Genomic DNA, 15,482 nt, shown 5'->3' with positions numbered 1-15,482 from the left:
ACTTTTTAGCAAGCTCTTTCACTTCAAAACCAGAAGGAATCTTGGATTACTTTCACAACTAGCATCTCTTCTACCACCAGTTCCAAAGTCATATGGGACAAGATTTGGAAGGTATACTTCCACCCTTCTTTCTGTCTTACTGTCTGATGGCTGTGAAGTTGCTAATGCCCAGAGAATCTTTGATGCTCTCAACAAAAGCTTTTCTCAAGTATCTAGCACTTCTGCTTTATCCCCCACCTTTTCAGCCATCGAGACTCAAGCAGAGTGATCGTCTCTTTCCTTTTAGGCTAATCATCTCTTTGACTGTAATCACCCCTTTACACTGATGGAATTCAAGCTTGCTGTTTGTTGTTTTGGCAGTGCATCGGTCAGATCTGATAATATTCACTTTGAGATATTGCGCTCTCTCTCCTGCTATTCTTCTGGTTGTTTCTAACCAGATCTGGCAGGAGAATAATTTTCCTGATGCTTGGCATCAGGATATTTTCTTCCCCTTTTTTTTTCCTAAGCCTGGGAAGGATCCCAAAATTCCTTCAAACTACTGCCTAATTGCTTTGACAAGCCATCTGTAAGATCTTGGAGAGGATGAATAATGCTTATCTTGTTTGGTTCCTCAAATCAAACTGTCTCCTCTTGCTTACCCAGTGTGAGTTACAATGACAGCACTCCACTGTGGGCCACTTGATTCAACTTGAAACATCAATCAAGGAAGCCTTTCTCAAGCAACAGCATTTTGTTTCTGTAATATTTTATCTTGAGATCGCTTGTGATACCATGTGCAGGTATGGCATTCTGTGAGACCTTCACTAGCGTGGGATGTGTGAAACTTGGAGTTCCTCAGGGCTCTGTCTTGATTGTCACACTTTTCATTATAAACATTAATGCCATCGTTGGACTACTTCCTCCTGTAGTTGCAAACAGACTCTACGAGGTCTGTTCAAAAAATACGCGGACTGTTTGAATTGCGCGGCTCCAGTTGGTTCCAGCGGAATCCGCTTGGTGTCGCTAGGTTCGCACAGATTAGCTGATTACGACGCCATTTCCCGATTTCAGATATCTTCATTTGTGTATTAGCTATGCAGTTTTAAGTGAAGTGCGATTTTTTCGTTTGGCAGATTTCAGAATGAATTACCTGAAGGAGCAATGACTTGCTGTGAAATTTTGTGTTAAACTTGGAAAATTTGCGACTGAAACTTTTGCTATGCTTAACACGGCTTACGGTGATGTTGCTATGAAGCGTACGGCATGTTTCAAGTTGCATGAACGTTTTAATGATGGTCGACAGTTTATTGAAGATGATGAGCGTCCTGGACGTCCTTCCACATCAACTGACGACCTACACGTCGACAAAATCAACACCCTGGTGCGGGCAAATCGACGTCTCACTGTCAGGGAGCTTGCTGAAGAGTGTGGGGTGTCAGTTGGATCTTGTTACGAAATTTTGACCGAAAAATTGAAGATGCACCGCGTTGCTGCGAAATTTGTGCCTCAGAACTCGTGAGTTTTTGGCCAAACACTCGATCACTGTTCTTCCCCACCCCCCCTACTCACCTGCCCTTGCTCCTTGCGATTTTTTCTTGTTCCCCAAACTCAAAAGACCCTTGAAAGGAAGAAGATTTGGGACGATTTCCGAGATTAAGGCAAATGCGATGAAGGAGCTGGAGGACATTACAAAAGAAGCATACCAGGACTGTTTCAACAAGTGGAAATGCCGTTGGGATAAGTGTGTGCGTTGGGGAGGAGAGTACTTTGAAGGGGTCCCAGACCTGTAACTTCTAAATAAAGTACATTTTGTTTTATGACGTCAGTTCGCATATTTTTTGAACAGCCCTCGTATGTCAAAAACTTCTACATGTTGTGTTAGTCATCAAGCATGAGATTTATTGAGCAGCGGCTACAGAGTGCCCTTGGTTGTTTACTGCATTCACTTTTGCCACCAGTGGTTTATTCACCTCAATCCCAAGATCTGTCTCAGTAAAACTGTTCTTCCTATGGTACTGAGGTAAAATTCTTGTGACTTATATTTTACTGTAAGCTGACTTTGATTCTGCACATCAAGGGCACTGAACATCTTCCATGTCCTCTCTTCCACCTCTTGGGGAGTGGAGCAATGTTCTATGCTTAGGATCTATTGTGCCCTCATTTGATCAAAACTGGACTATAGATCTCTGGTTTATGACTCTGCTAGGACCTTGCCTTAAAGATGTTGGACCCTGTTCACCATCTTGGACTTCATCTCTGCACAGGGCTTTCTACATTTCTTCAGTTCAGAGTGTATACACTGAGTCTTATGAACTTTCTCTACACTTCTGTTGTTTGCAACTGTATTTATTGTATACCTTAAAATTTTGATCCTTACCACAGTATCTCACCTGGGGTTGTGTTTTTCATCCTCAGTGGGCCATGCTTTATCAGAATAGACAGTCTGCAGTTGTTCCTTTTGGCCTTCATGTCGATATACAGCTGGCTGAATTGGGTCTGTCCTTGGATGACGTTGATGTCTCTACTGTCTCCATCCCACCATGGCTTATTACTATCCCCACCTGTGATCTTTCCTTGAGTCATCTGAGGAAGGCAATTGCTCCTGATTGGGAGTACCATCTTCTGTTTCCTGAAAATCTTTCAAATCATCCTTCTATTTCCAGTTATGCCAATTGTTTGAAATCAGGTAATGCTGTAGGCTCTGCCATGGTTTGGTGGTTGCAGACAGTTTCTGTTATCACTGCCAAATTGTACACCATTTCTCTTTCCCTGGTTCATGTAGAAGCTATGCAGTACAGTAGTTATACTATTTATACCGACTCACTTAGCTTTTGACTCACCCTGGAATCACTTCAGGTTAGTTTTCATCCTGTTCTCATTGATATTCAGAACCAAGTGGCCCTTCTCTCTTTATTATCCATTTTTATCCAGTTCTTCTGGATACTGGGACACATTGGTATTCGAGAGAACAAGCTCATTAACACCACAGCTAAGTCCATCTGCTCTGGTGCTATCACAGCCATCCCTGTTTCATACATGGACTGTGGCCCTGTATTCAAGGCTCTGCCCTGTGCTAGTTGGCAGTCGACTTGCAGTGAGAAAAGTGATAACAAGCTTTTCCAGGTCAAACCTTCTGTTACTTTTTAGCTGTCTTGCTTCCATAAGGATCTGAAGGAGGAAGTTGTCCTGACTAAACTATGCATGGGTCATAGTTTTAACTCATTGTTTTTTTTATCAGACACTGATAAAATCAGTGTGTAGTTTGTGTGACACTCAATTCAGAAAAGCTGTCATGTTGTCATTACAACCCTGAATGACGGCAATATTTTAGACATGTTTTTGCTTTGGGTTTACCCCTGACATTAGATAGTGTTATTGGAGATGGTGACACTGTACACCTTAATTGTGTTTTCAAACTTTTAAAGGCCATTTGTCTTTTTAATTTTATTTTGTTTTAACATGATTCCTTTTTACATATTTTAATAATTTTACTTTCACTTCTATTTTTTACCAGTTATTTGATGCAGATAGCCTATTTGTTTTACACCAGTAAATATCAAGCAATCAACCAGCCAATCTTCTTTCCTTTTTGTCCTTTTATCTTGAGTTCTGTTTAATTTTTAGGAAATCCTCAAATATTTTTTTTCAATTTTATAATTGAATTCGTGCACTTAATTTCTTCTTTACTCATTTCAACTAATTCTATCAACAAATCTGACAATGATTGTCAAACATTTATTTTAAATGTCTTCAGCAGAATGACTGGCCATTTTGTTTTCCAGATTGTTGGGAGTGGATAAACTCTTAGCATATGCTTTGTCTGAGTGGTTAACAGACATCAAGAAAAATCAACTACCCAGTCTTCTTGGTGGAGTTGGCCCAATGCACTCCATTGTGCAACTGTGTGAGTAGAAATGAAGTATTAGTTATTAAGTAGTTGGTGTTGTTACTTAATAACTCTCAAGCTGTTTCTCTGAAATGGAAAGAAATTTTCTCGTTTTGTGTAACATTGGTTTATGTAAAATGTAAACTATTTCAAAGTTTTGTGAGCAAAGTGAGACTGAAAGTGACTTAGTTTTAATGCTTAGTAAGGAAAATACTTGACTTAATAATTAATTCAAAAATAGAATAATGATTTACTTATAAAACAAATTTATAACCTTAAGATATGTACAACTGATATGGTATAACTAAATAAATATCTAATTATAAGATGTATAAACACGTTATTAAATTTATTAACTTTAAGTTATTTAAAGCTTGCAGTTTTACAGCAGATTGCATTATCTTTACTCCTGTTGCATCTTCAGTTCAAGGTATTAGAGACCTCTTCTGGCTTCCAGTGGAACAGTACAGACGAGATGGTCGCATTGTTCGAGGTCTTCAGCGAGGAGCCAGCTCCTTTACAACTTCTACAGCAATGGCTTGTTTGGAATTGACAAGTCGATTTGTAGAAACAATTCAGGTTTGTTTAGATGGGTTATTATAACTTAGATGCACTGCTTAGTGTTAGCTACCCAATTGAATTCTTATACATTAAATATACCTCTTACGTAACATTTGAAGTTTGTTAACTTTATTTCATTTTAAGTTACATTTTATTACATGTAAACATTGTAAACCTTGATGTTTTAATAAATGAAATTTCATTTCTTCACTAGTTACTATTTCTCCTATTTTAGACTGAGCATAATTTAGTTTCATATTGCAAACTTTAATTGTTAGTCACTGATATAGAAGCATGATATAATTACTGTTAATTCTTACAAAGTTCTCTGTTATAAATATTGTTATTACTTATTAACTTCTCTGTTATAAATATTGTTATTACTTATTAACTTCTCTGTTATAAATATTGTTATTACTTATTAACTTCTCTGTTATAAATATTGTTATTACTTATTAACTTCTCTGTTATAAATATTGTTATTACTTATTAACTTCTCTGTTATAAATATTGTTATTACTTATTAACTTCTCTGTTATAAATATTGTTATTACTTATTAACTTCTCTGTTATAAATATTGTTATTACTTATTAACTTCTCTGTTATAAATATTGTTATTACTTATTAACTTCTCTGTTATAAATATTGTTATTACTTATTAACTTCTCTGTTATAAATATTGTTATTACTTATTAACTTCTCTGTTATAAATATTGTTATTACTTATTAACTTCTCTGTTATAAATATTGTTATTACTTATTAACTTCTCTGTTATAATTTCTCTTCATTCTTATTATATTTTCTATTTTATCTATATTATTGATTTTGAACAACTTTCTTGTACTTTTCCAATTCAAACCACAAATCTCTTTTTACAGAGTGCAGCAGAATTTACCTATGACATGGTTTCTCCTGGGCCTAGCGTTAAGATGCACCATCGAGGATTTCGTAGACGAGGAACACATCCTGCAGACTTGAGAGAGGGCATGACAAGTGCATTTCATGTTGTTCGAGAGGTACTTGATATTGTGTTATTCATTGATAAGTAATATATTTTGTCATAAAATTCTGTTCTAGTTTAAAATATTTAAAATAGGGTTTCACTAATTTTGTTCTTTCTCATTTGTCAGAAAGTATCATTCTAGGTATCAAAGAGGTCTAAATATACTAAAGAAATTGAATGAGATAAAGCTTCCATTTACCTAGCTTTACCAAACTGCTGCTTTCATCTTAACTGAAGTGGTTGGGAGTGGCAGTGTATTTGTAAAAGTAATTTAGCTAAAATCATATTGTAGATTGTTCATGTGTTAATGCTCAAAATACATAGAGAGAAAAGTAGATAGGACACTTAAACATTAAAGTTTTGTGAAATAGCTTAATAGTTCAAATGAAAGATGTACAGGTATGGTACAGATTTAAATAGCTGTTGGTTAATGAAACGACATCACTGAAGAACAATACAGACTGTTCAAAAGATTGCCAGATTAAGTAGACAAACGAACATCTTCGTAAGAAATATTACAAAATAAATATCCATAATTCTGTTTGTTAGTTTCACACTAGCAGGGCTGCCTGGCGAAAGAAGATTATCTATTAAGTCTTGAAAATATTTAGAGTAAGAACCTGGGTAAGATCACTTTGATAAATTGTGAGATGATCAATAGAACTGTAGTTATAACATTCATATAGCTTGCTGAAGTAACACATGAAGACCATCTAAGACAGCAGTTTGTTGACTTTTAAAGGTGAGTCTAACTCAGGAAGTGTCACATGTATCTGCCTCTTCAAGCTATAAAAAACTCAATTTTCAACTTTTGTAGGTAGCTATTTCAAGATCTCATTGAGTGCTGGATTTTAATTCTCATATGTAGCATCTTTTATCTTCTGATTATTTATGCATTTAGAGAGAATACTTAATAAAATTAAATATATTAAGCTCTTTCAAATGCAAATTTATTAAAGTAATTGTATTTTTTGCAGTGTAAGAATGTTATTTTGTTGAGAAAAACATTTCAAAATATGGTAAAAGAAATACAGAACCTAGTTAACACCTGTGTTTATATTTCCTGCTAGTTTTATACCTACATTTGTGTTGCAGGCTATTCCTCTTCTAATTGTATGTGTGTGTGTTATCTACCCCGTTGCATTACAGTCATTTCAGTGTCTAAGTATTCAGTAACTACTTATATATCTTGAGTGGAAGAGCTAAATATAGGATGCAAACTAATTTGTAGTCCCTGCTATACATTAAGTCTACAGATTTACAATGCTAAAAATCGGGGATTCGATTCCCTTCGGTGGACTTAGCAGATAGCCTGATGTGGCTTTGCTATGAGAAAACATACATACACACACATGCTAATTTCTAATTAGTATCTAATAATAATGTTTAGAAAAAAAACAACTACTAATTAGATTTACCATGAGTAGAGTTGATATCTAATCACTGCAATCTTGCCTAAAGTGCATAACTGTTGCTTTAATTTGGCTTTTTATTATTACTGTATGTTAGTTTTGACTACTTATTTTAAATTACTTTTGTTTTATATGCTAGTTTGTATATGTGTTTTGATCTGTTCATAACCTTCAGGGTATCGGAGATGCTGCTCGAATGATCATGAAAGTGGCTTCAGAAGAGCACGAACACAAAGGAGTCTCAGGAGCTGTTGGTGGAGTTCTTCGACAGCTTCCACCAACTGTGGTAAAACCTGTGATCCTTGCCACACAAGCTACCTCCAATGTTCTTGGTGGGATGAGAAACCAGCTTGTGCCAGATGCTCGAAAAGAAGCTGAAGAAAAGTGGAGGAAACGAGAACATGTAATAATATAGAAAGTTGTTTATCTGTGTTTTAGGTAGGTGGAGTCATCAAACACATATCATTTTGCCAATAAGCAGTTACCCCCACCCTTTTTTTTTTCCCTTCAAATGCTTATTCAGGTCTGTGAAAGTAAATTTATTATACAATAAAGTGATATATAATATTGGATCTGTTCAGTATACAGTCACCCTATTTCTTGGATAAAACAAATTTTAATAAATATTCTTTAACAATTTAGAAAAATCCAAAAATTTGACTCTGGATTAATACCAAAATTGTGAGACAGATTTCAATATATGTTACTGAACATTCAGTGTTAATGAGATCAGTTTGATCAAAAAGTGTGAAGCATACATGAATGGCATTGTGTTTAGTACACATTGTAATTTATAGTATAAAATAATAAATGTATAATTAATTTCTGTCTGCATCTGTATTTTAAAGTGAAATAGTTATGTGCCTTTGGTATGTCATAGTTTTTGAAACGTATTCCTTAGATATTTTGAAAGTGATTATTCAAAATTTAATTTGAACTGGAACCAGTACCATTCAGTTTTTGTTTCTAACCTTCACCTCACTTGTTAAAACATTATCTGATAAGCAGAAAGCTCCTTTATGAGTGGTTTAAAGCATGCTACATTGTATGCAGTATTAAGGTTATTACATTTTGTTTGGGTTGGAGTATAATGGAAACTTCTTTGGTGATGTTGGTTATATGTTTCGTTTTAAGATTTGGTGAAATAAAACTGTTGAGTGAAGGGTGCTAAATGTGAAGTATTGAAGTCAATTGTAAATACCAAAAGTTTGTATTATATATATATACACATATAATAACCTTTTCAAACCTTAACTTTTGAGAATGTACAGTTACTTACATGCTGAAAGTTTTCAAGATATTTTTTTGGTTCATTACCATACTTTTCATGTTGGAGAAAGGAAAGTAGAAATTTCAACTGACTCGTCCTTTCTTTAAATCTACATGCATTAAACTAGGTAGCTAGAAAAGTTAGTGTTTTGAATTGATATGTGAATGTGAAGCCTATATGTATATATATAAAGAGTGTTATTACATTTCCCAAGTAATGGTATATCTGCTGACTTTTTTTTTCTTTTTTTTATGTTAGATATGAAATTGAACTTTACTTTTAAGAACCAGCAGGTGTTTTTAAAAGAAAGCATTTTCATTTGAAGATAACCATTCTTAGTTGTATCATCATTGGTGGATAAAGAACAAAACGTTTTTGCTATTATTACACTTTCAGAAATAGAAACTATTTGGCATAAAAAAAAATACTTATGAAACCCAATCTCTGTCATTCAGTTCACCCAAATATAGGCTCACTGTGGTGAATAAAAGACAATTCAGACAATGCATATATAATTAAGTATGCAAGCTTTATTTGACTCTGCTTTTTTTTTTTTCTTTTGCTAACCCATACATTGAAACAGCATTATCATATTGTCCTACATTTTATCAAATTAGAACTCATATGGAACATATAACAGCATATATAAGGTCTTTGTTCCCTTTGTGTTCTAAGCAGGTCATCACTGTTGCTTTATAAACTAGGAGTATTAGGTTAAACATTTGGTGTAAGTTACTGCTAGGAAGATTTTTATCAAGTAGCCTTTGTAATTTTACTAATATATAAACAAACATAAGGTCATTAGTTCTTGTACAAGAAGAAAGATGGTATTTATTTTATGTATCATTATCTTCTTTAATGCTCTGTTAAACAACTAAAATTGTATAAACATCAACATAGACATAAGTATAAAAACTTGTTAGTGTGGTAACAAACTCTTTTTCAGTGTTTAGTATTTGTATTTGTAGATTGTATGAACACAAAATACCACTATAGTTATGTTTTTTCTGTAAGAAATAAAATAAATGTGAAAACAATAACCCATCTTATGATTGAACTACAAATATATTCAGATGTTTGGACATGAGTTTCTAATGCTTCATGGTAAGTAATGTTTAGTTAAGTGAAATAAATGTAAAAACAATAACCCATTTTATGATTAAACTGCAAAGATATTCAGATGCTTGGACAGGTTTCTGTTTTATAGTGAGTAACATCAGTTAACTGAAGCTTGACATGTATCAATATTATTAACAAATTACTTTGGGACAAAGTTTAATATTTACATGGTCAGTTGTGTTCTTCATGAGATGTTAAGCAAAGTCAATTTTTTATTGTATGAGCTATTATTATTATTATATATATGTGTGTGCACACTTTAGATTACAGTATTTATATTTAATAAAGGTTTTTAAATAAAATAAATGTTTGTGGAGTATTTCTTGAACCACTTGTGTGTATGTTCACATCTAATGGTTATATGATATTACAGATCCTTGGAGACATATACTAATGTTTGTGCTTACACTTTATCTTGTTATATGTTTCACAATGAAGATATTCCTTTACTGGACAAAGCTTCCTGTATGAGATATAGTACATGAGTACAGGAAAAGGTTTTAAAAGATACTGAATTTGGCAGAGATTGGCTATAAGTTTCACAAGTTTTACTTTAGTAATAGACTGCATTGTTTAGTCTGAAATATATTTCACAGCTTGTATTCAGGAAATTACTTGAGTGGAAAATCATTTTCAGGTAAAACCGTAGAAGGCCACAACTGTTTCTTACAGTCAGAACTAGTAGGACACTATGGACAACATGGTGTGTTATGTTACTTTAACAAGTTTAAAGAGAAAAAGAGCCTTTAAGTTGGAAGAAATTGTTTTGCACTGGTTAACTGACATTGTTTCCTTCAATTCAAATACCAAATTGTAGCATTTGTTTTGCCCAAAGTTATTATTTCTAATGTTCATTTTGCTTTCCAAAATGTCAGAAACATGTACAGTTTGTAATTAATAGTGCTTAATGTTTTCAATACAAATTTGTTGTACATTGTGAGAAGTTTATGAACAATTTGTGTACACATCCCTACTTTCCATTAAACTTTATCTGACTAGTTTGTGTCATCAGCTGAGGTTCCAACACAAGACTACCAAATCTCTGCAAAAATAGTCATTATATTACGTATTTGCTTTTTTTTTCCAGTTTCAGTGGGTGTGTTTATACACACACAACTAAAGTCAATAAGTTGGCTTACAATGTGCTGTTCTGTGTACATGTTTGAGGAAGTTGATGCCTGTGTTTCAGTCTTATTCAAATACAACTCATTTTCTGTTTGTGCTAAGGATCAGTATATCCTTATACGATAGCCCTACAGAAGTCAAAAAGTATTTTTTTGAGTTGTAGAAATTTAGATCTTAGATGTTCAAGAAAATCAATCTCATTTCTGTGGTAAATGGTAATTATGACATTGGGAGTTGAAGTTAGTATTTAGTCAATATAACATTGGGGGTTGATGTTAATAAAATTGTTACTAAGTTTATAATCATACTTTGTCGTGAAGACTTAAAGGATCTCTCATTGTTTGTATTTAAAATCACGTCTTTTCACTTGCTTATTTATTGCAAAACTTTACGATATAATTTTTTTAGTCTAAGTGATTACTGGCATAATTACAACTGTAATGAAGAGATACATTATCTTAATAATGTAAGACCTTTCCTCCCTTTGTACAGCACCTAATTACTGCTGCCCGTGTGTTATCATGACACTGACCCCAAACGGCGCATAAAAAAACTTTTAAAAAGTGTTCTCACAATCGGGGTTGCCAAAAACTGATTATGGCCCTGGGGCCCACTCGTAATATTTTATGACCCTTTCTACCGGGCGTTGTTTTTTGTCCATTTTTAACGAGATCCGAGGCAACTTCCTACTATCCCCTTCCACCCTTTTCGGCGTTCCTATATTTTTCAGCTCTAAACACGTATCTTTTTTTTTTAAGATCACGTAGACTTCTAAAGTTGAAGGGAAGAGGTAATCCAAATATTTTGTTACTTCTTTTACAAATATTCTAGACAGGCAGAAGTCATTCTATTGGTTTTGTATCACAAAACTCGTTTAAGTTTACAGTTTCGTTGTTTTAATTTTCCATAAATAGATACAGTATAAGACGATTAACAGCTTTTGTATTTTTTCTCCCTACTTGACAGACCATTCAAGTGTAAGGAACATAGCGCTGTATCAAGACCAACGCTCTACAATTTAGAGTATGTTATACAAAGTGAAGATTCATGCTCCTTTAAACCAATTATACCGACTTTCCGAGTGTGATTAATAAATTTAAACATTATTTTTGCATTGTACTAGATGTTTTACATTTACTCTCTCCCCGTGATCGAAATAACAACAAAAAATATCAGCACTTTTGGACCCTAAATGACGGTCAGATTGTAGTATTTGAACAGCAATCGGTAACCTACGAGTGGATGACGTTGACCAGCTATCTTCCCTCCTAACCCGTTGTGTTAACATTAGAGATGGTTATTTCAGAGTTTCCTAGTAGCTTGGAGCCAAAAACCAACATTCAACTCCAGTCAAATTTAATGTCTAACTTAACCGTGGCATTAATGAGAGAACAGGGCAAGTCGGAACGGAGAACGTGAGAAAAATTACTTTACGGATTAACCTGATGCATTAGATGAATTGGGTTTAAAATGTTCAGATTTGGTTTATTTTTAATTTCGCGCAAAACTGCACGAGGACTATCTGTACTAGCCGTCCCTAATTTAGCAGTGTAAGACTAAAAGGAAAGCAGCTGGTCATCACCACCCACCGCAAACTCTTGGGCTACTCTTTTTACCAACGAAGAGTAGGATTTATACTAACTTTATAACGCCCCCACGGCTGAAAGTACGAGCATGTTTGGTGTGATTGGAATTCGAACTCGCACAACTGTCCAACTGAGAAATAACCATGATGCCATAAGTTGTTTCAGGGACAGTAAAGAACTCGAAGCATTGTTTTTCATAAAGTGTGGTTCACCCTACCATTCCCGTTAGTAAAAAAAATAATAATAAAATCCACTACACAAGATATACCTGAAAATTCAAAAATAAAGCCGCCAAGAAAACAAAATTGTTTCAATGCATACTTTTAATTCAGTTTATACTAGCTTATAATATTCTTGAACGATGCGTCATACATTTTTACTTTTCAATTTGCGTTTCTTTACATGATTAATAACCGTGTGTAAGATTTCTTTGGCGTTTTAAAAGGCCCGGCATGGCCTAGCGCGTAAGGTGTGCGACTCGTAATCCGAGGGTCGCGGGTTCGCGCCCGCGTCGCGCTAAACATGCTCGCCCTCCCAACCGTGGGGGTGTATAATGTTACGGTCAATCCCACTATTCGTTGGTAAAGAGTAGCCCAAGAGTTGGCGGTGGGTGGTGATGACTAGCTGCCTTCCCTCTAGTCTTACACTGCTAAATTAGGGACGGCTAGTACAGATAGCCCTCAAGTAGCTTTGTGCGAAATTTCCAAACAAACAAACAAAGCGTTTTAAAAAATTTCGTAAAAGAATACACAGCAATCTTGGCCACTAACTATTATTAGACACAACAATAATATGGGCTTTGGTTATAAAACCTTTCACTTAAACTACGTAACAATCTGAATATAATTCTTTATTACATAAACAACAATATTCATGATCTAAATAAATAATTAAAAAATAACTTATTTACAACCTGGTAACATAAATGTCTGAGAAAAGGCAGAGATCTTACGTCACCAGGAGGTTCGCAGTTTTATATTTCTAAACTAATGAACTCTTGTGGTGTTATTTATAATTACTTTCAATAAGTTTTGTATAATTAATATATATTAATTTCAACATGATGTGGAGGCCAGCAGAAACAAAAACATTAAAATCTTATTTTTCAGGTGAGTTAATTTTTTCATGGGCATAATTTCATCTTTCGGTATTCTGTTCTATTCCACCTACAATAGGTTTACAGAGAAGTAGGGCATATATATATTATTTTTTAAAAGGTAAACGAATAGCACTACTTAAATAATCCAAACACACAAATATTTATATATACATATTTAATGGAATGCGTTTGCAATTGGCCCAAACTGTCATACATACCAGAAAACTGCCCACGCATAGCGGCTTAAGTCTAAGAAAGTTAAAAATAAATGTAAAGAACAGACAAATATTTACTTTTTTTTTTACATTCTTTTAATAATTCCAAAACTAAGCTTGCTGAACTTCAGCAGATAAGCTAAAATGCTGTGTAATGTTAATGGTTACACTTCTAACCCTAAATCAGCTTGAAACCTATGTAAGACTTGGTATAAAAGCAGCTAAGCAGCTGTAGTTTCCTGGAATTAATTTTATGCTTCGGTACCTTGTCACTGTTCAGGTAGGAATATTTACTTTTTATATGAGTTCGTAGAACTTGTACTTTAATTCAAAAATTAGTTAACGGATTTTTTCGAACATATTTCCTTATTTTGGAAATATTCTGGATTGGGAAACATCACATAGATGTCGCTAGCTATGGGGCTTTTAAAATAATTTACGGAAATAAAATCAATATTTCTAACAAATTTTTAACTAAAATAACCTGTAAATGTAATTTTTAAAAATTATAAGTTTATCCGAGTTGATAATTATTTAAACTATACGTGTATTCAAAGTGCTTAAAACTTAGTCCCGCTTTCTACAGTTTTAAAGCTATGTTCATGCATCAACATAACTTAAATGCCAAACGATGTCCTTACAAAATGCCCTTGGAAATATATGCGTCACATTTCATAATGCATGACACATCCACTATTTTATTAGTTATGTTGTAGTAACGATTATTGTTGTTGGTCGGTTCTTGTGAATTAATCTGTAAAAAGAAGAATCCCGGTCGCACCATACATGCTCGCCCCTTTCAGCCGTGGAGGCGTTATAAACTTATGGTCAATCCCACTATTCGTTAATAAAAGAATAGTCCAAGTGTTGGCGGTGGGTGGTGATGACTAGCTGCCTTCCCTCTCGTTTTACACTGCTAAATTAGGGACGGCTAGTGCAGATAGTGCTCGAGTAGCTTTGCGCAAAATTAAAACAAACAAACAAACCGTTGTACTTAATGATAACAAAAGCGTTTTATTTGTTACAAGTTTGCTTAACTAGTGTTTACTGATAGGTTTGAGTTTACATTAGACGCTAATATACCAATTCCGCTGACTGGTTAATTTTTTTTGCTGTGTAAAACATATTGATCATTTTACCGACTCTCAGAGTCGCAACATTAGATAAACAAGTTCGATCAAATATTATCTCGCAACTTTAGATTCAATGCAACGAACTAATGTGCTCAGTAATCATCTTTTTTAGCCTAATTCGGGTTTTATGCTGCTCAAACTATTCTAAACACTTTAAAAGTAATTCCAGGCCTTAATCCAAGAGACATCAACCTTCCCTCTAACCATGCAATAATACAAATAAGAATTCGTAGCTTATAATCATATATTTTTGTGTTTTCTACCTTGCTTGTACCAACCTTTGTGTAATGCTAGGAGGTTGGTTCTACAAACCTACGCATTTAATTATAACATTATGAAATGCTTTGTGAAATATAGGTTCCTTTAAATCAAAATTTGACTAGTAATGTTTATATTCAGTTATGTACTTTAAATTCAACAATATGGCCCAATTAATATACATCATAAACACAAAATGCACACCGTAAACTGTGATTTGGATCTGGAAAGTTTTCATTCGTTGTAACTTAAAGCATCAGTTGTCTACAGTGAGGCTATTATAGTTTGTTATTTTTTCTTATAAATATTGAAATAAGAGCAAACGCTTTTTGTTGAGATAACCTAGTTTGCTCGACGTTGTGTTTTTTACTGCTAACGATCTAGATGTAATACGCATTGGCACTATAACTGACAAGTTGACACAAAGTTGCACGCATGCTCATTAAAATGTAGAATTGTTACTCATCTTGCTAAACCACAGATTGAGACAACTCAACCTACATTATTCTGATATTAGTGCGTATTTGTAACTGCTTCTCACTAACGAACACGCACAACAGTCTTGCCAGCAACGCTCTGATAATATGTTTGTTTGTTTGTTTTTGAATTTCGCACAAAGCTACTCGAGGGCTATTTGTGCCAGCCGTCCCTAATTTAGCAATGTAAGACTACAGGGAAGGCAGCTAGTCATCACCACCCACCGCCAATTCTTGGGCTACTCTTTTACCAACGAATAGTGGATTGACCGTCACATTATAACGTTCCCACGGCTAAAAGGGCGAGCATGTTTGGCGCGACGGGGATGCGAACCCGCGACCCTCAGATTACGAG

General features: G+C 34.3%; 1 protein-coding gene across 2 annotated transcripts in view; it reads left to right on the top strand.

The window, feature by feature from the left end:
• Atg2 (Autophagy-related 2) overlaps window positions 1-9,541 on the top strand; it is a 112,976-nt gene extending 103,435 nt beyond the window's left edge. For both annotated transcript variants that reach the window (XM_076504392.1, XM_076504393.1), the window contains 4 exons: window positions 3,765-3,886; window positions 4,293-4,447; window positions 5,310-5,447; window positions 7,022-9,541. In XM_076504392.1, the coding sequence (XP_076360507.1) occupies window positions 3,765-3,886; window positions 4,293-4,447; window positions 5,310-5,447; window positions 7,022-7,261 (655 nt within the window). In that variant the 3' untranslated portion in view covers window positions 7,262-9,541. The remainder of the gene's footprint in view (window positions 1-3,764; window positions 3,887-4,292; window positions 4,448-5,309; window positions 5,448-7,021) is intronic.
• The last annotated feature ends 5,941 nt before the right edge of the window (window positions 9,542-15,482 follow it).

The sequence above is a fragment of the Tachypleus tridentatus genome, chromosome 6 (assembly GCF_004210375.1).
Source record: "Tachypleus tridentatus isolate NWPU-2018 chromosome 6, ASM421037v1, whole genome shotgun sequence".
Classification (NCBI taxonomy): domain Eukaryota; kingdom Metazoa; phylum Arthropoda; class Merostomata; order Xiphosura; family Limulidae; genus Tachypleus; species Tachypleus tridentatus.
The sequence above is the reverse complement of the archived record's forward strand: the minus strand, read 5'-3'. Positions and strand labels throughout refer to the sequence as shown.